Below are 19,432 nucleotides of genomic sequence, written 5' to 3'. Positions count from 1 at the left end.
CCACCTGCTAATGGAGGAGACATGAGTTTGATTCCTGGGTTGGGAAGGTCCCCTAGAGAAGGAAATGGCAACCCATTGCAGTATTCTTGCCTGGGAAACCTCATGGATAGAGGAATCTGGCAGGCTACAGTTCTTGAGGTCACAAAAGAGTCAGACATGACTTAGCAACTAAACAACAACAATCTAACAACAATAATCTAAAGGATTAAAAAATAAGATGTAATTGTAGTCAATGTATACAAAATTTGGATATATTTTATTATTAAATTATAATTTATTTTATAATTATAATTAATAAATTATAAATTTATTGTAAATTAAAGTTAATGTAAAAATGTTTTAAACTTTGTTTCTAAGTTTTTCTTCTAAAATGCTCAAGATTATCTAATCAAATTAAAAACTATACCAATTATAATTTATAAGTATAAATTAAAATCAAACTTAAAATCAAATGTCTTTAAATAAAGCCAAATTTTTCATTCTGTTTTAAAATATAAGTTCAAGTTTAAATGTAAAAATAATTTGCAATACTAGTATTCAATATCCATTTGGTTGCCAGTATAAAGAACTGGCATCCTGCTCCCCATATCTTGTGCCCAGTAGTTACCATATCGACTCACATACACTATATATTGATCATGAGAACATCTGAAATCAGGACACAAAACAAATAAAAAGATGCTCAGCGCTACTGGGAAAAAACATCTCACCTAAATTCATTGCATTCATACCGTTTGAAGCAAAGAATTTGACAAGACCGTTTTTCTCTTTTCTCTTTTATATAAGGCATTTTGATTGTTCAAAACAGTTTAGGAGAGGACTTCCCTGGTGGCTCAGTGGATAAGAATTCGCTTTTCAATAAAGGGGATATGGGTTCAATCAGGAACATTTCACATGCTGTGGGGCAACTAAGCCCGTGAGCCACAACTACTGAGCCCAGTGTGCACAATTAATGAAGCCCACACCCTCGACAGGGTTTCCCTGGTGGCTCAGTGGTGAAGAATCCACCTGCAATGGAGGAGACCCTGGTTTGATTCCTGAGTTAGGAAGATCTGCTGGAGAAGGGATAGGTTACCCACTCCAGGATTCTTGGGCTTCTCTGGTGGCTCAGCTGGTAGACTCCACCTGCAATGTGTGAGAACTGCACCCTCTAGGGCCTGCAAGCCTCAGCTACTGAGGCCCACACGCCAAGAGCCTGTGCTCTTCAAAAAGAGAAGCCACCACAATGACAAGCCATTTGGTGGGCACCGTGTCCCTTGTCTACTGTGTGATGGCCTGAAAAATCATCTTTTCACCTCAGTTGTTACTGCAACAAAGAGTAACCCCTACTCGCTGCAGCAGCAGAAAACCCATTGCAAAGCAATGAAGATCCTGTGCAGACTAAATAAATAAAAGTTAAGGAGAAATGTAGCAGTGTGTGATCTCAATGCTTTCTGGTCTCATCCTGTGCCACCAGGGTCTTGGGAAGCTTGGGACTGCTCAGGCTGAACAAGTCCGGGTTTCACCAGGGGAACTGGGGCTGGGCTACCACATGTGTGCATCACCAGTGTTAGAATACAGGTTAGTTGATCCAAAGGTGGAGAGGAAGAAGATATATAAAGGGAGAGTAGAGAGGTAAGTAACATGGGGATTGATGAAGATACCTTTAATGAAGACATTCTTGATATGGAATCAATGGCAGAAGACATGATTTTACTAGTCAATAAAGGCACTTCCTGGGTGTTCATTGGAAGGACTGATGTTGAATCTGAAACTCAACAATACTTTGGCCACCTGATGCAAAGGACTGACTCATTTGAAAAGACCCTGATGCTGGGAAAGATTGAGGCCAGGAAGAGAAGGAGACGACAGAGGATGAGATGGTTGGATGGCATCACTGACTCAATGGACATGGGTTTGAGTAGGCTCTGGGAGTTGGTGATGGACAGGGAGGCCTGGCATGCTGCAGTTCATGGGGTTGCAAAGAGTCGGACATGACTGAGCGACTGAACTGAACTGAAAGGCACTTAAGCTGCAAATATTTAAAGATCAAATATTTTAAAAATTACATAGGTGCATGGATTTATCTCTGGGCTTTCTATTTTGTTCCATTCTATATTTTCTGTCTTTGTGCCAGTACCACACTATCTTGATGACTGTGGCTTTGTAGTAGAGACTAAAGTCAGGCAGGTTGATTCCTCCAGTTCCATTCTTCATTCTCAAGATTGCTTTGGCTATTCGAGGTTTTTTTGTATTTCCATACAAGTTGTGAAATTATTTGTTCTAGTTCTCTGAAAAATACTGTTGGTAGCTTGATAGGGATTGCGTTGAATCAATAGATTGCTTTGGGTAGTATACTCATTTTCACTATACTGATTCTTCTGAACCATGAACATGGTATATTTCTCCATCTATTTGTGTCCTCTTTGATTTCTTTCACCAGTGTTTTATAGTTTTCTATATACAGGTCTTTTGTTTCTTTAGGTAGATACATTCCTAAGTATTTTATTCTTTTCATTGCAGTGGTGAATGGAATTGTTTCCTTAATTTCTCTTTATGTTTTCTCATTGTTAGTGTATAGGAATGTAAGGGATTTCTGTGTGTTAATTTTACCCAGAGGGATGGGATGGGGAGGGACGTGGGAGGGGGATTCAGGATGGGGAACACATGTACACCCATGGCGGATTCAAGTCAATGTATGGCGAAACCAATACAATGTTGTAAAGCAAAATAAATTAATTAAAAAAAATAAAAATTACAAGTAAATATATAATGCCAATTATTATAATGACAGAATTAAAAATTGGCAGCATGAAGCCTAGAATAAGCTTGAGATATTATACAGTTTTTCTCATTCAGTTCAGTTCAGTTTAGTAATTCAGTCATGTCCAACTCTTTATTCCCACATGGAATGCAGCATGCCAGGCTTCCCTGTCCATCACCAACTCCCAAAGCTTTCTCAAACACATGTCCATTGAGTTAGTGATGCCATCCAACCATCTCATCCTCTGTCATCCCCCTCTCCTCCTGCCTTTAATCTTTCCCAGCATTAGGGTCTTTTCCAATGAATCAGTTCTTCCTATCAGGTGGCCAAAGTATTGGAGCTTCAGCTTCAGCATCAGTCCCTCAAATGAATACATAGGATTGATTTTCTTTAGGATTGACTGGTTTGATCTCCTTTCAGTTCAAGGGACTCTCAAGAGTCTCCTCCAACATCACAGTTCAAAAATGCTCAGCTTTCTTCTTTGGCGTTCAGCTTTATGATCCAACTCTCCCATCCACAAATGACTACTGGAAAAACCACAGCTTTGACTTATATGGACCTTTGTAGGCAAAGTAATGTCTCTGCTTTTTAATACACTGTCTAGGTTGGTCACAGCTTTTCTTCCAAGGAGTAAGCATCTTTGAATTTCACGGCTGCAGTCACCATCTGTAGTGATTTTGGAGCCCAAGAAAACAAAATATATCACTGTTTTCATTGTTTCCCCATCTATTTGCCATGAAGTGATGGGACCAGATGCCATAATTTTAGTTTTTTTAATGTTGAGTTTTAAGCCAGCTTTTTACTCTCCTCTTTCACTTTCATCAAGAGGCTCTTTAGTTCCTCTTCACTTTCTGCCATAAGAGTAGTGTCATCTGCATATCTGAAGTTATTGATATTTCTTCCAGCAATCATTGGATTAATCCTAATAAGAAATCACTTATCAAGGGGAACTGGAAATGAAAGAATTCACAAGTTAAGTATAGCCACTAGGAGATCAGTGGGATCAAGAGGAATTCAGGGATGACTGACTCTGGAGGATGTGGGGTTGACTTTACCTGGGAGGAGTGGTAGCTCCTGACCCCTGCTCAGAAGGGAAAACTACCTGGTATCAGTGGGGTATCAAGTTAGCAAACCTGGAACAAAGAGAATCACCATGGACCTTAGAAGATGAAGTCACCCCAACCCAGAAACTGAGAAAGTCGATGATCATGTGCAGTCACACTGGTAAATCCCAAATATGCTGAAGAGGATGGAACAGTGTTATGAACAGAATGATTTGGGAATATTATTCATCAGAGCAAAAGTTGTTTTAAGGCCAAATCATGATGTGCTTCATTTACACAGGAAAACTTCAAAATCATACTTAGATGTAGTCAACCAGAGTAGAAGACGTAACAAAAGGGAGCCTGCCGAGTTTATTGGAGATGGGAGAGCCTTCCTCCTTGCTAATCATGAGCAAATTCATACTGAAATTAAATGTAAGCAAATACACAAAACAGAGAATGCCCATGAATGTACCGAATGTGGAACGGCCTTCCTCAAGAAGTGTTGGCTCAATGAACATAAGAGAATTCATACAGGAAAGAAATACCATGGATGTAGTGTGTGTGGGAAAACCTTCTCCAAGAAGTTCAAGCTCACCAAACACCAGTGAACTCACAATGAAGAAAAACCCTACGTGTGCAGTGAGTATGGAAAAATCTTTTTCAGGAAATTTCAGCTTACTGAACAAAAGACTTCTATGGGAAATAAACCTCTTCATGTATGCAGTATATGTAGTGAAGAATTCTTCAGAAAGTTCAAGCTAACTGAATACCAGAGAACTCATACAGGAGAGAAGCCCTATGAATGAACTAAATGTGCACAGCCTTCTGTAAGAAGGCAAAGCTATGTTACATCTGCCAAACAAAAGAGGAGAAAAACCCCATATGTGCAGTGAGCATGGGAAAGATTTCTCCAGAAAGTTGTGCTAGTTTTACATTAGAAAGTACATACAAGTGAGAAATCTTATATATGTAGTGGGAATGTGGAAAAGGTTTCATACAGAAGGGCAATATTATTATATATCAATGAACTCACATTGAAGAGAAGTCCTATGGATGCAATGAATGTGGTAAAGCTTCAGTTAGAAGGCATGCCTCATGGCACATCAGTGATTTCATACAGTCAAGATATAAGTACATATAAGTACTGACCGTGGAAAATCTTGTTTGCAGACATTGGGACTCATTAAACAGAGAATTCACACAGGAGGGAAACCCAGTGCATCCAGTGGTTGTGGGAAAGCATTCACTACAAAGACAACTCTTGTCGAAGAACCCACATGGAAGAGAAACCCTATGGATGCAATGAGTGTAGGAAAGCTTTCTCCCACATGCCATGCCTGGTTAAACACAAGAGGACACACGCAAGAGAGAAACAAGAGAGAAACAGTGAAGCTGTAATATCCCTCCACAAAAAGTCACAGCTTATTAGATACTAGTGAATGAATTCTTGCAGGGGAGAAACCCTGTTAATACGATGACTCTGCAGATGCCTTCTGTGACCCCTCAGACATCATTGCACATCTGTGGGCTCCTAGCAGATAGAAGATGAACAAAATGAAAAGGCAAAAAATATGACACTGAAAGGTGAATGCCCCAGGTTAGTAGGTGTCCAACATGCTACTGGGGAAGAGTAGAGAAAGAGCTCCAGAAGGAATGAAGAGGCTGAGTCAAAGCAGAAACAACGCCCAGGTGTCGATGTGTCCAGAGGTGAAAGTAAAGTCCAGTGCTGTAAAGAACAATATAGAATAGGAACCTGGAATGTTAGGTTCATGAATTAAGGTAAACTGGAAATGGTCAAACAGGAGATGGCAAGAGTGAACATTGACATTTTAGGAATCAGTGAATTAAAGTGGACGGGAATGGGAGAATTTAATTCAGATGACCATTATATCTACTACTGTGGGCAGGAATCTCTTAGAAGAAATGGAGTAGCTCTCATAGACAACAAAAGAGTCCAAAATGCAAAACTTGGGTACAATCTTAAAAACAATAGAATGATCCTGCTTTGTTTCCAAGGCAAACCATTCAATATCACAGTAATCCGAGTCTATGCCCCAACCACTAATACCAAAGAAGCTGAAGTTGAATGGTTCTATGATGACCTACAAGACCTTCTAGAACACACACACACACACAAAGAGATGTCCTTTTCATCACAGGGGATTGGAATGCAAAAGTAGGAAGTCAAGAGATACCTGGAGTAACATGCAAGTTTGGCCTTGGAGTACAAAATGAAGCAAGGCAAAGGCGAACAGGATTTTGCCAAGAGAACACACTGGTCATAGCAAATATCTTCTTCCAACAACACAAGACATGACTCTACACATGGACGTCACCAGATGGTCAATACTGAAATCAGATTGATTATATTCTTTGCAGCCAAAGATAAAGCAACTCTATACAGTCAGCAAAAGCAAGACTGGGAGCTGACTATGGCTCATATCATAAAGTCCTTATTGCAAAATTCATACTTACATTGAAAAAAGTAGGGAAAACCACTAAGTCATTCAGGTATGACCTAAATCAAATCCCTTATGATTATACAGTGGAAGTGACAAATAGATTCAAGGGATTAGATTTGATAGAGTGCCAGAAGAACTACGGATGGAGGTTCGTAACATTGTACAGGAGGTGGTGACCAAAACCATCCCCAAGAAGAAGAAATGCAAAAAGGCAAAATGGTTGTCTAGCTGAGAAAAGAAGAGAAGTGAAAGGCAAAGGAGAAAAGGAAAGATATGCCCATCTGAATGTAGAGTTCCAGAGAATAACAAGCAGAGATCAGAAAGCCTTCTTCTTTTTTTTTTTTTTTTTTTGACTTTAATTCAAATTTTATTTATTTATTTATTTTTTGTTTGTTTGTTTTGTTTTTTTAGTGGGTTTTGTCATACATTGATGTGAATCAGCCATAGAGTTACACGAATTCCCCATCCCGGTCTCCCATCCCACCTCCCTCTCCACCCGATTCCTCTGGATCTTCCCAGCCCAACAGGCCCAAGCACTTGACTCATGCCTCCCACCTGGGCTGGTGGTCTGTTGCACCACAGATAATAAAGCCTTCTTAAATTGAACAATGCAAAGAAATAGAGGAAAGCAATAGAATGGGAAAGATGAAAGATCTCTTCAAGAAAATTAGAGATACCTTTCATGCAAAGGTGGGCTCAATAAAGGAGAGAAATGGTATGGACCTAACAGAAGCAGAAGATATTAAGAAAAAGGTGGCAAGAATACAAAGAACTGTACAAAAAACTCTTAATGATCCAGACAACCATGATGGTGCAATCACTCACTTAGAGCCAGACATGCTGGAGTGTGAAGTCAAGTAGGCCTGAGGAAGCATCACTACAAACAAAACTAGTAGAGGTAATGGAATTCCAGCTGAGCTATTTCCTAAAACCTAAAAGATAATGCTGCACTCAATATGCCAGCAAATTTGGAAAACTTAGCAGTGGCTACAGGACTGGAAAAGGTCAGTGTTCATCCCAATCCCAAAGACGGGCAATGACAAAGAATGTTCAAACTACTGCACAATTGCACTCATCTCACATGCTAGCAAAGTAATGCTCAAAATTCTCCAAGCCAGGCTTCAAAAGTATGTGAACCGAGAACTTCCAGATATACAAGCTGGATTTAGAAAAGGCAGAGATCAAATGGTCAACATATGCTGAATCATAGAAAAAGCAAAGGAATTCCAGAAAAACGTGCTTCACTGAGTACACTAAAGCCTTTGACTGTGTGGATCACAACAAACTGGAAAATTCTTCAAAGAGATGGGAATATCAGACCACCTTACTTGTCTCCTGTGAAACTTTCATGCAGGTCAAGAAGCAACAGTTGGAACCAGAAATGGTTCAAAATTGAGAAAGGAGTATGTCAAGGCTGTATATTGTCACTCTGCTTATTTAACTTACATGCAGAGGACATCATGTGAAATGCCAGGCTGGATGAAGCACAAGCTGGAATCAAGATTTCCAGGAGAAGTATCAATAACCTCAGATATGCAGATGACACACCCTAATGGCAGAAAGTGAAGAGGAGCTAAAGAGCCTCCTGATGAAGGTGAAAGAGGAGAGTGAAAAACGTGGCTTACAACTCAACATTCAAAAGACTAAAATCATGGCATCCGATCCCATCAACTTCATGGCAAATAGCTAGGGAAACAATGGAAACAGTGACAGACTTTATTTTCTTTGGCTCCAAAATCACTGTAGATGATGACTGCAGTCATGAAATTCAAAGACACTTATTCCTTGGAAGAAATGGTATGACAAACCTAGACAGCGTATTAAAAAGCAGAGACATCACTTTGCTGACAAAGGTCCATATAGTCAAAGCTATGGTTTTTCCAGTAATCATGTATGGATGTGAGTTGGACCATAAAGAAGGTTGAGCATGGAACTGTGCTGGAGAAGTCCCTTGCACAGCAAGGAGATCAGACCAGTCAATTCTAAAGGAAATCAGTCCAGAATATTCAATGGAAGGACTGATGCTGAAGCTGAAGCTCCAATACTTTGGTCACCTGATGTGAAGAACTGACTCACTGGAAAAGACCCTGATGCTGGGAAAGACTGACAGCAGAAGGAGAAGGGGATGACAGAAGTTGAGATGGCTGGATGGCATCCCGACTTGATGGACATGAGTTTGAGCAAACTCCAGGAGACAGTGAAGAACAGGGTAGCCTGGCATGCTGCAGTCCATGGGGCAGTAAAGAGTCAGACACAACCAAGTGACTCAACAGCAAAAAGCAGATAGGAACATAGTTTCTATTTATATCTGTATTTCTGGCCACAGCATGCAGCATGTGGGGTCTTAGTTCTCTGACCAGGGATCGAACCAGTGCCCCTGCATTGGTAGTGTGGATTCTTAACCATTGAGATTCTCAAAAAACACAGTGGAATTTCTACCTGGTATATGGTTGGAAGCAATTGGTGCACTTTACAACTTTCTCTTCCTTCCTTCCTCCCTCCCTCCTTCCTTCCTTTCTTCCACCAAGGTCAAATCCCTTCATCCCTGGGCCTGCTATGCTCAAGTCAATTTTATTTTTCAGTGAAGCACGGTATTTTTCACATTTTATTTCCTTTTATGACTTTTGCCAAAATTGAAGTATAGTTGATTTACAATCTTTCAGGTACAGAGCAAAGTGATTCAACTACACACACACACACTGTGTGTGTATATATATGTATATATGTGTGTGTGATTTTTTGGAGTCATTTCAATTTTAGGTTATTATAAGATATTGAACATAGTTCCCTGTGCCAGTCTGCACTAGGTCTGTGTTGTTTAGCTATTTGACATACAGGAGTGTGTATCTGTTAATCCCAAATTCCTAATTTGTCCCTCCCTCTACTTTCCCCTTTGCTAACCATAAGTTTGTATTCTATTTATGTGAGTCTGTTTCTGTTTTGTAAATAAGCTCATTTGTTTCATATTTTAGGTTGTACATATAAGTGATATATGATATCTGTCTTTAACTTATTTCACTTAGTATGATCATTTGTAGTCCATCCATGATGCTGCAAATGGCATTATTTCATTCTTCTTTGGGGCTGAGTAATATTCCACAGTGTATAGGTACACATTTTTTTACATTTTGATAAAATATTTTTACTTTAGGAATTTAAAGATAATCCATAGCAAGAAATATGACAACGTACTTTACTATATCAGTAAATCATCTGATTATTTTTAATAGATATGGAAGAGTATTCAATAAAAGCAAACTTTCATTCACAATTAAACTAGAAGTAAAACGGAAACAGAAGGGAACTCTTTGGAGTAGTATATTTTGGCTGACAATCATTATTTGTCCCATTATTTAAAAAATTAAGCTTTCTTACCTTTATGATAAAATACAAATATTCTGAACATGATAATCAGCTGATTGCAAACAGCTGGCCAGCTAACCACATAAATTTCCAGAGAAATAGTTAGGCAGACAGGTTCTCCTTTGTTAGCTAAGCACCAAACTTTTTCAAGTTACAAAGTGCTCACGACATTCTCTCAAGCACTGTGCCCCACATCTTCTTTTTCCATTAGTCTGTCCATGGACACTTAAGTTGTTTCCATATCTTGGCTATTGCAAACTGTGCTGCTATGAACATTGGGATGCATGTATCTTTTTCAATTAGAGTTTCTATCTTTTACAGATATATGCCCAGGAGTAGGATTGATGCATCATATAGTAACCCTATTTTTCTTTATCTGATCGACTTAATAAATGGACATATATTTAGGGGTTAAGGTTAACGGTGCTGGAACCCATCCCCACTGCCCCACTCCCCAATAAGTGGTAAGCACTTGGGCAAAATTCAGGAGTTGTATCAGCTAAGTCACTCCTACATCTGAGCCATCAAAGTGGAGATAACACCGGTGCTTATGTCCTAGCGCTCTTAAGGCTATTAAATGAGCTGTGTACAACACTTAGAAATACGTCAACCATAGTAAGTGCTCAGGATCTGTTAGCTTCCACGGGTTCCTCCCCCGAAGGTGCTTCCAGCCCCAAGGAGAAGGCCCCGCCCAGCATGGCTGGAGAGCAGAGGAGCCACAGCCCTCGGGGGAGCTTCCAGAGTGAGTGGACAGGTCAGCTCCATCTGGCATGCTCAGCACAGTCTCCAGTGGCCACCGAAGGGAAGGAGAGGTGGGAGCAGAGCCCAGGATGCGAGCCAGTGCCGGCCAGAGCAGTGATCGCAGATGCAGCTGCTGCCCCAGAGCCCAGGGCACCCTGCACCCAGTGGGGACTGACCACAGGGCAGCAGCTGAGCCGCCGGCGGAACAAGGCAATTTGAAACTGCAAACGCACAGTCACTGTGATTTGGGAAGGCTTATACTTTTCATTATTGGTAGAAACTGGAGCCTGTGAACAGAGTTGTATTCAATCACTTACATATATATTTGCATACCCAACCTTCATGGAATACCAATTACACAATACTGGTAAAGTTTAAGCTTACAAATTGTAGAACGAAAGTGATTTTATATTTGTGGGAACATGGCTTGAAGAACAAAAGAACTACCATAATTCTCATCACAATTAACAGTATTATTCAAGAAGATACTTGGTTCTATGGAGTTTCATAAAGGGGACAAAAAGAACTCCCAAGGCAGCAAAATGGGTTTTCATGTCCTAGCTTGTTTTTCATGTGTGGTTCCTGGACCACCAGTGTGTGACTCTCTTGGGGGAGGACCCTGACTTCAGGCCTCTCCCCAGGCCCCAGAGGCAGTCATCAGTGGATTCTTCAAGCTGGTGCTGGTGATTTCCTTTCTCCTCTCTCCCATTTATCTCCCTGCACTGCAATTAAACTCTGTGGTCTTTACCCTAAAGGCCTCAAAACCTGTACTCTTGCTTAAAACCACATGGACTCCCACTCTTAATTATTGTCTGATGCACAGGGGTGGAGGGGTGGTCTGTTTTCAGGGTAGCAGCACCGTCCAGGTACAACTTCCTGTGATGATGGCCATATCTGCCCAGTCAAACATGGCAGCCACCAGCTGCTTCTGAGCACTTGGGATGGTACAAGTGTTAGTAGGTGCAAGTGTGTACCTTCATTTATTCAACCACTTGAGATTTAAATTTCGGTGTGACAGTGATAATGGCTGGAAAGAGCAAATCTGGGACATTTTAGATGTAAACTTGGCTGGACGGGCTAGACGCAAAAATGCTCATGAATACAGCCAAGTCTTGCTGGTCTGGGACACAGTAGGTTTCTTTAGGGGATTTTGCTGATCTCTGCTCTCCCCATACATCTTGCTTGGAAGGCAAACAATAGTGAGCTGGAGGTTATTTCCTGTCCCTCACACTTCAGTTCAGTTCAGTTCAGTTGCTCAGTCGTGTCCGACTCTTTGTGACCCCATGAATCGCAGCATGCCAGGCCTCCCTGTCCATCACCAACTCCCGGAGTTTACTCAGACTCATGTCCATAGAGTTGGTGATGCCATCCAGCCCTCTCATCCCCTGTCGTCCCCTTCTCCTCCTGCCCCCAATCCCTCCCAGCATCAGGGTCTTTTCCAATGAGTCAACTCTTTGCATCAGGTGGCCAAAGTATTGGAGTTTCAGCTTCAGCATCAGTCCTTCCAATGAACACCCAGGACTGATCTCCTTTAGGATGGACTGGTTGGATCTCCTTGCAGTCCAAGGGACTCTCAAGAGTCTTCTCTAACACCACAGTTCAAAAGCATCAATTTTTTGGCACTCAGCTTTCTTCACAGTCCAACTCTCACATCCATACATGACCAATGGAAAAACCATAGCCTTGACTAAACAGACCTTTGTTGGCAATGTAATGTCTCTGCTTTTTAATATGCTATCTAGGTTGGTCATAAATTTCCTTCCAAGGAGTAAGCTCAGAGTTCCAAAGAATAGCAAGGAGAGATAAGCAAGCCTTCTTCAGTGATCAATGCAAAGAAACAGAGGAAAACAACAAAATGGGAAAGACTAGAGATCTCTTTAAGAAAATTAGAGATACCAAGGGAACACTCCATGCAAAGATGGGTTTGATAAAGGACAGAAATGGTATGGACCTAACAGAAGCAAAAGATATTAAGAAGAGGTGGAAAGAACACACAGAAGAACTGTACAAAAAAGATCTTCACAATCCAGATAATCACAATGGTGTGATCACTCACCTAGAGCCAGACATCCTGGAATGTGAAGTCAAGTGGGCCTTAGAAAGAAAGCATCACTATGAACAAAGCTAGTGGAGGTGATGGAATTCCAATTGAGCTATTTCAAATCCTGAAAGATGATGCTGTGAAGGTGCTGCACTCAATATGCTAGCAAATTTGGGAAACTCAGCAATGGCCACAGGACTGGAAAAGGTCAATTTTCATTCCAATTCCAAAGAAAGGCAATCCCAAAGAATGCTCAAACTACCGCACAATTGCACTCATTTCACACGCTAGTAAAGTAATGCTCAAAATTCTCCAAGCGAGGCTTCAGCAACATGTGAACCCTCATACTTAACTCATTAGAAATGTTCCACAAAAAATTCCTAGTTTGCTAACAGGTTTTACCTAGAGGATGTTTTAGTCTTTTGAAAGTTTAAACATGTTGTTGATAGGAGCAATTTTACAAATAGACCTGAGATATTCAGAAAAGTCTATAACAAGTTCAGTTCAGTCACTCAGTCTCAGTCGTATCCGACTCTTTGTGACCTCATGGACTACAGAAATTCAGGCCTCCCTGTCCATCATCAACTACCGAAGTTTACTCAAACTCATGTCCATTGAGTCAGTGATGCCATCCAACCATCTCATCCTCTGTCATCCCCTTCTTCTCCCGCCTTCAAACTTTTCCAGGATCAGAGTCTTTTCAAATGAGCCAGCTCTTCACATCAGGTGGCCAAAGAATTGGAGTTTTAGCTTCAACATCAGTCTTTCCAATGAATATTCAGGACTGATTTCCTTTAGCATGGACTGGTTGGATCTCCTTGCAGTCCAAGGGACTCTCAAGAGTCTTCTCCACCGCCACAGTTCAAAATCATCAATTCTTTGGTGCTCAGCTTTCTTTATAGTCCAACTCTCACATCCATATATGACCATTGGAAAAACCATAGCCTTGACCAGACGGACCTTTGTTGGCAAAGGTAATGTCTCTGCTTTTTAATATGTTGTCTAGGTTGACTGTAACTTTCCTTCCAAGGAGTAAGCATCTTTTAATTTCATGGCTGCAGTCACCATTTGCATTGATTTTGGAGCCCCAAAAAATAAAGTCAGCCATTGTTTCCCCATCTATTTGCCATGAAGTAATAGGACTGGATGCCATGATCTTAGTTTTCTGAATATTGAGCTTTAAGCCAACTTTTTCACTCTCCTCTTTCACTTTCATCAAGAGGCTCTTTAGTTCTTCACTTTCTGCCATAAGGGTGGTGTCATCTGTATATATGAGGTTATTGATATTTCTCAGGGCAATCTTGATTCTAGTTTGTGTTTCCTCCAGCCCAGCATTTCTCATAATGTACTCTGCATATAAGTTAAATAAGCAGGGTGACAATATACAGCCTTGACATACTCCTTTTCCTATTTGGAACCAGTCTGTTGTTCCATGTCCTGTTCATGATACAGTTAATTGTCACCAGAGAAAATAATTTGGGATTATTCCTGTGAAAAAGCTTATTCTAAAATCTAATTAAGAACTCTCTAGCTGTACTATCCCATGCAGTAGTCCCTAACGATGTATGGCTACATAAATTTAAATTTATTAAAACTAAATTAAACAGTTGCTCAGTCACACTAGCCCCACTCAAGTGCTCAGCAGTCACGTGTGGCTGGTGGCTGCCATCCTGGACTGGGCAGATACAGAACATCCTCATCATTGCAGATAGTCCCACTGGACACAGCTGAGTTAGCTGTGAGGTCCCCATGGAAGAAAATGCCTCAGAGTGCTGATGGTACACAAGGGCAGCTGGCTGAAGTGTGCAGATGAGGGGAAGAGCAGAGAGAGGTAAGGCTGGAGAAACAGAGGCCACTGGGGGTGGGGGGCAGGGCGGGTGGCAGTACTGGAGGAGACTGGGTTTTGTTTCAGGGCAGTGAGATGCTGTGAGGGGTTTAATCAGACCAGCAGCAGGAAGAAAAGTCGGAAACCACAGAAGTGGTCGAGAGAGATCACAGTGCATGGGGGGAGGGAGCAGTGGAGCTGAGGGGGAAGTGGAGCGATGCGGGGAGGGTGTCTTGTAAGAGGGAGAGAAGAGCTGGCTTGTTAATGGACTGTATCCTGGATGACGTTTCTGGACCAATCCACAGTTCCCTCTAACACACACTTCAAGTCATCTGAGGGTAAAGGGATACTAAGATTGACAACTAGTAGGCAAATGAATGATTAATATGTGACAAATTTCTAATGGTAATAGTTGCAATACAAGAGAACTAAAATTCAGGGCCGCAATTAAACCAACCCACAGAACAGTGGGAACCCAGCTTCTCACACTCAAATCTGACCAGGGGCAGGGAAGCCCCTCAAACCTGGTGTTTCCAGTTGCCATCTAGGCTAAGGACTGGGGGAGGTAGGCTCAGGTACCACAAGCCTAACAGGAGAGCTCCTGATTTTTTGCACCATGAGATCAAAAGGATCAGGGCATCTGATGAGATAAAAACCAAACACAGACAAAAGACAAAGAGCAGTTTCGTTTCTTCAGTGTGATTAGAAGTTTGCAACATGAAATTTTAAGGATAAAGGCAAACCTGATTCTAATTTTAAAAACTTTATTTTTTTAAGTTTTAAACAGAGGACAGGGACTTCCCTGGTGGTCCAGTGGTTAAGAATTTGCCTTCCAATGCAGAGGACATGGGTTCAGTCTCTGTTTCGGGAACTAGAATCCCACAAGCCACTTGGCAATCGAGCTCTTACACAACTACTGAGCCCATGCACTGCACCTACTAAAGCTTGCATGTTCTAGATCCCATGCTCCACAACAAGAGAAGCCTGTATGCCACAATTAGAGAAAGCCTGAGAGGCAATGAAGAGCACACACAGCCAAAATAATAAAGTAAAATAAAATAAAATAAACAGAGGACAACTTGTATGATGGAACTCAGATTTCTAGGTGCAATTTAACAGAAGATGTGATGAGAGAATTTTAAATATTATGACATAAAAATGCATGCCAAAACTTCATGACTTTCTTGAGACAAAAACCCTCAAGGATGGAAGAGGAGCCAAGTAGACAGTATCTTCTCAGCCCCCAAACAAACCTGCTCATAATGTTCTGTTCAGACCACAGTCAAGTTGGCTCAAGTATTCTGGGACTCAGGCAGAAGATGGAAGGCTTTCCCAGAACATCCTGCAATCACAGAATTTAACATTTCAGTATGCCTAATGATGCGTGCATGCCTGGTCATGATTGACTCTTTGCAACCCCATAAACTGCAGCTCACGAGACTCCGCTGTCCATGGAATTTTCCAGGCAAGAATACCGCAGTGGGTTGCCACTCCTACTCCAAGGGATCCTCTCAACCTAGGGACTGAACCCGCATCTCTCCCATCTCCTGACTAGCAGGTGAATTCTTTACCACCAAGTCACCTGGGAAGCCCCACATGAGAGTTATAATACTTGCATGAGGAGAAAACAAACTATTTACATAAAAACTGAAATGTAGTAATTTGGAGTTGGTAAACTAAGTTTTAAGGAAAAACTACATTCTAACTTTGGGGTTTGGACATATTGTCAAATTTTAGAAAAGTCAGTTAATTTATTTGGACCATTTCCCTAACTGAGAAATGGGTGTCTCACAATTAAAATTTTTGAAGAGTTGGTGATAAGGTGAAGAAAAACCCTCGAAGAAGTTGAAAGATTTTGACTTTGGGATGATAGGCAAAAAGAGGGAAAAATTTAAAAACTTACTCATTTCTCCTTTGCTGAATCTCTACAATCCCCCTCTCACTTTGCAATCCTGTAGGCTATATCTGGATGGAGGTCAAACAGCAGGAAGTTGAGAGTGCAGAGCAATGTAACAGATCGATGGAGATTTTGCATGGAACAGGGTTAAGTATGCTGAATCTTGAGAAGAACCTGGGAATGAATTATTGGTGCCCTGAGACTGCGGTAGGGCAGGACAGGCCTTGGGGCCAGAAAGGCCTGGCTGGATCCTAGCACCTTGGCTTTGGGAGCACCTGGGAGAGTCATCAAGCTCCCAGAGCCTCAACCCTCTTATCTGTAAAATGAAGACAAAGACTCTGGGAAAGTTGACTGTGGGTGTGAGCTCTCTTTGTAAAAAGAGGTGTGCCTGACGATTTGTATCACCATCCAGATGAGAGGAGAACACGAGCCACATCTTGATGTTTTGAAACGCACGTCAGTGCCCAGAACAGCACCTGTCCAAAGGGCAGGTCCTATCTGTCCAAAGAGCCGCCTTCTGCTGTTAACGCTGCAAGTGCCAGTGTGGAGGCTCTGCCGAGCATGGACGCCTGCAGACATGCAGACAATGCTGTGTCCTGCTCACAAGAGTCTGCGAGACAGAAACTAAATAACAGAAAGCAGTGACTAGCTTAACTTTTTAACAGAGAACAAAGAAAAATGAAAATGACTGGAAATGGTGTTTAACTGAACCCATTTATGCACTGTCATTTACCCTGCCTGCAAAAGAAAGTCAGCAATTTTCTGACTGTTCTTATACCTCAAAGTGAAACTGGTTCACAAAATAAAAACATACATAATCCAGTGTCAAAAACTGGTGATTTATAGAAATCACCCCGTTTATTTCTTCCAATAAAGAGGAAAAAAACAAATAAAACATGTTTCAATAATTCAGTGTTTGAGTCACTGGCAAATACTGTTTGTATCATTCAACGTAAGTGTCCCAGGTCATGAGCTCCAGGCATGCTGATGGCCACGAATCTTCCACGGTTCAAACAAAACGGAGAGCCCACACGTGAGGACGATGTCAGTTGAAAATAAGATGCCTTATCACAGTGTGCATAAAAAGGTCTTTGAAAAATATCCAGATCTTTAAAGGAATGAAAACACTCCTGTTTTGTTGTAGCTTTTGTTCCCTTTAATTGTTAATTTTTGGAGTAAACTTTTTTCACCGTGAGGAAGGAGTCGTATGACTTTATAAGTGGAAACCAAGAGGCCACTGGCTAAGGCAAATGCCTCCCCTCCCAGACACAGAGCTCTTCTGTCCCCTCAAAACCCTCTTTCATGATTTCTGTTATGGTTCAGAAAGGTAAATAAAATGATTTCAAGTATTCAATTCCTATCAAAAATTGGTATCAAAAGTAATAAAGGACCTAATTTCTTTATAATTCCATGTTTTAAAAAATAACTTAAGAAGCAAGAGGTCCGGCCCTTTACTTGTATAAATACCACAGCGTAACTAGAGTTTCTTAAGACAGCGTGGAGAGGAGTCTGTGTTTAGCACCTCGATCATCGATCTTAATGTTGGGAACGTCTCTGACACGGACGGAAGAGTCTTATAAGAAGGTGAAATACTGAAAGAGAAAACCGCAAAGAAAGGGTGTGAAAATCAACACAATTTTAGCAAAAAAGGCAAAGCTTATATCAATTCCTATTACAATATTCACTTTGCAGTACTCCACATGTGTGACATCAGACAACATCACATAGCAGAGGGACCTGTGAGCACAGCAGATCCTGTTGCAGCAGTCAGTGGAGTATCAGCAGGCTCCCATCATGAAATGCAGGTAAATTCAACCAGTCTTCGGAAAGAAAATCAATCTCTGACTTACACAGTGAGTGTTACACACACACATCCCTCCGAGACGCATGCTAGACATGGAACCTGAAGACACATGTTTTGGGTCCAGCCTTGATCCTTATCAGCTTTAGTGGTTCCTCTCAGACCCACTTCCCTGTATTTGCAGCAAGAAGTACGGTATTCCTCACTCCCAGAGTTACTTACTCCTGGTAAGGAGTGTGGAATGGGTGTCAATTACATTGTGAACCTGTAGCTGCACAATATAAGGTGGCATTGCTATTTTTTCCTCAAAGAGTTGTTGAAAGATCAACACTGTAAAATTATGCAGGAAACAGAGGCAAGGCCTTTGACCTTATGGTCATATTACTAAAACATATGTAAACTAGTAAACCCGAGACAAAAATACACTAGAAGGAGGTGTAACTGTTAAAGGAGTTTTCATTACAAAGCTAATGGAATACTTACAAATGGGACCAAAGTATCTTACAGAGACAAACTTCTATTTTAAACAGAGCACAGATTATCCAGTGATTTTTAGACTGGTTGCTATGTTGAACAGATATGGAAAAGCAAAACTGGAAGTTTCTATGATATTAAAAAAAACATGGAGAAGGAGCAAGAGTCAATAAGGTTAAGTAGTGAGATGTGCTTAAAAATTAAAGGCAAAAGGAGAAGGTGGCGGCAGAGGATGAGATGGTTGAATGGCATCATAGACTCAATGGACATGAATTTGAGCGAACTCTGGGAGATAGTGGAGGACAGAGGAACTCAGGGTGTTGCAGCCCATGAAGTTGCAAAGAGCTGGACATGACTTAGGATTGAACAACAACAAAATTAACTATGAAAGCACCTGTGAGTTTAATTTCAGCATATGTATATATATGTCCCTGTGGTGCTTTTGAAAACATGAGTCAGGAAAGATCATAGTACTGGGCCCTCCCACGGTAAACATCAGGGCTAATTTCTTACAGCTTTCCCTGACTCCTATGTATTTTGTACCTAAATCACAGTAAAGCACCACCTTCCCCAAACAAAGAGCACAGGAAAAATGCAGCTGAAAGGCAGGGGCCACCACCCAGGGAACTCTGAGTCAGGCCCAGCTCAGCTTTCAAAATCACTCCTGAATACTGACCCTGCAAGTCTGGGACAAAGGACCAATGAGCCAAGAGACAGGAATATCTGACTATATAAATGAGACATCTGTAACCCTTCCTTCACAAACTGGCTCCCTTATTTTATTCATTATTCATTTTTATCCATACACTCACCTGTTAAGGGGTCATAAATGACAACAAAAAAACAGTAACCTTGAAAAGCAGATTAAATTCATTATATAATCATAGCCCATAAAAATGAGCACAATTCCAGTTTCACTTCCTTTTGTTGACCCCTATCAAGCAGTTACCTTTTCAAGTTCATCCAGCTTTTAGCTATTTTGCTAAAGGCCTCTGAACCAGGGGCAGTCATAGCTTCAAAGTCAACCAACTGAAAAAGA

At 41.2% G+C, this 19,432-nt stretch overlaps 1 protein-coding gene across 4 annotated transcripts in view; it reads right to left on the bottom strand.

Annotated features, from left to right (window-relative positions):
• Window positions 1–16,938: 16,938 nt before the first annotated feature.
• TTC13 (tetratricopeptide repeat domain 13) overlaps window positions 16,939–19,432 on the bottom strand; it is a 75,643-nt gene continuing 73,149 nt past the window's right edge. For all 4 annotated transcript variants that reach the window (XM_065922319.1, XM_065922318.1, XM_065922321.1 and 1 more), the window contains 2 exons: window positions 19,343–19,422; window positions 16,939–17,710 (listed from right to left, as the gene is read on the bottom strand). In XM_065922319.1, coding sequence (XP_065778391.1) covers window positions 17,596–17,710; window positions 19,343–19,422 — 195 coding nt within the window. In that variant the 3' untranslated portion in view covers window positions 16,939–17,595. The remainder of the gene's footprint in view (window positions 17,711–19,342; window positions 19,423–19,432) is intronic.

The sequence above is a fragment of the Muntiacus reevesi genome, chromosome 2 (genome assembly GCF_963930625.1).
Source record: "Muntiacus reevesi chromosome 2, mMunRee1.1, whole genome shotgun sequence".
Lineage (NCBI taxonomy): Eukaryota > Metazoa > Chordata > Mammalia > Artiodactyla > Cervidae > Muntiacus > Muntiacus reevesi.
The sequence above is the reverse complement of the archived record's forward strand: the minus strand, read 5'-3'. Positions and strand labels throughout refer to the sequence as shown.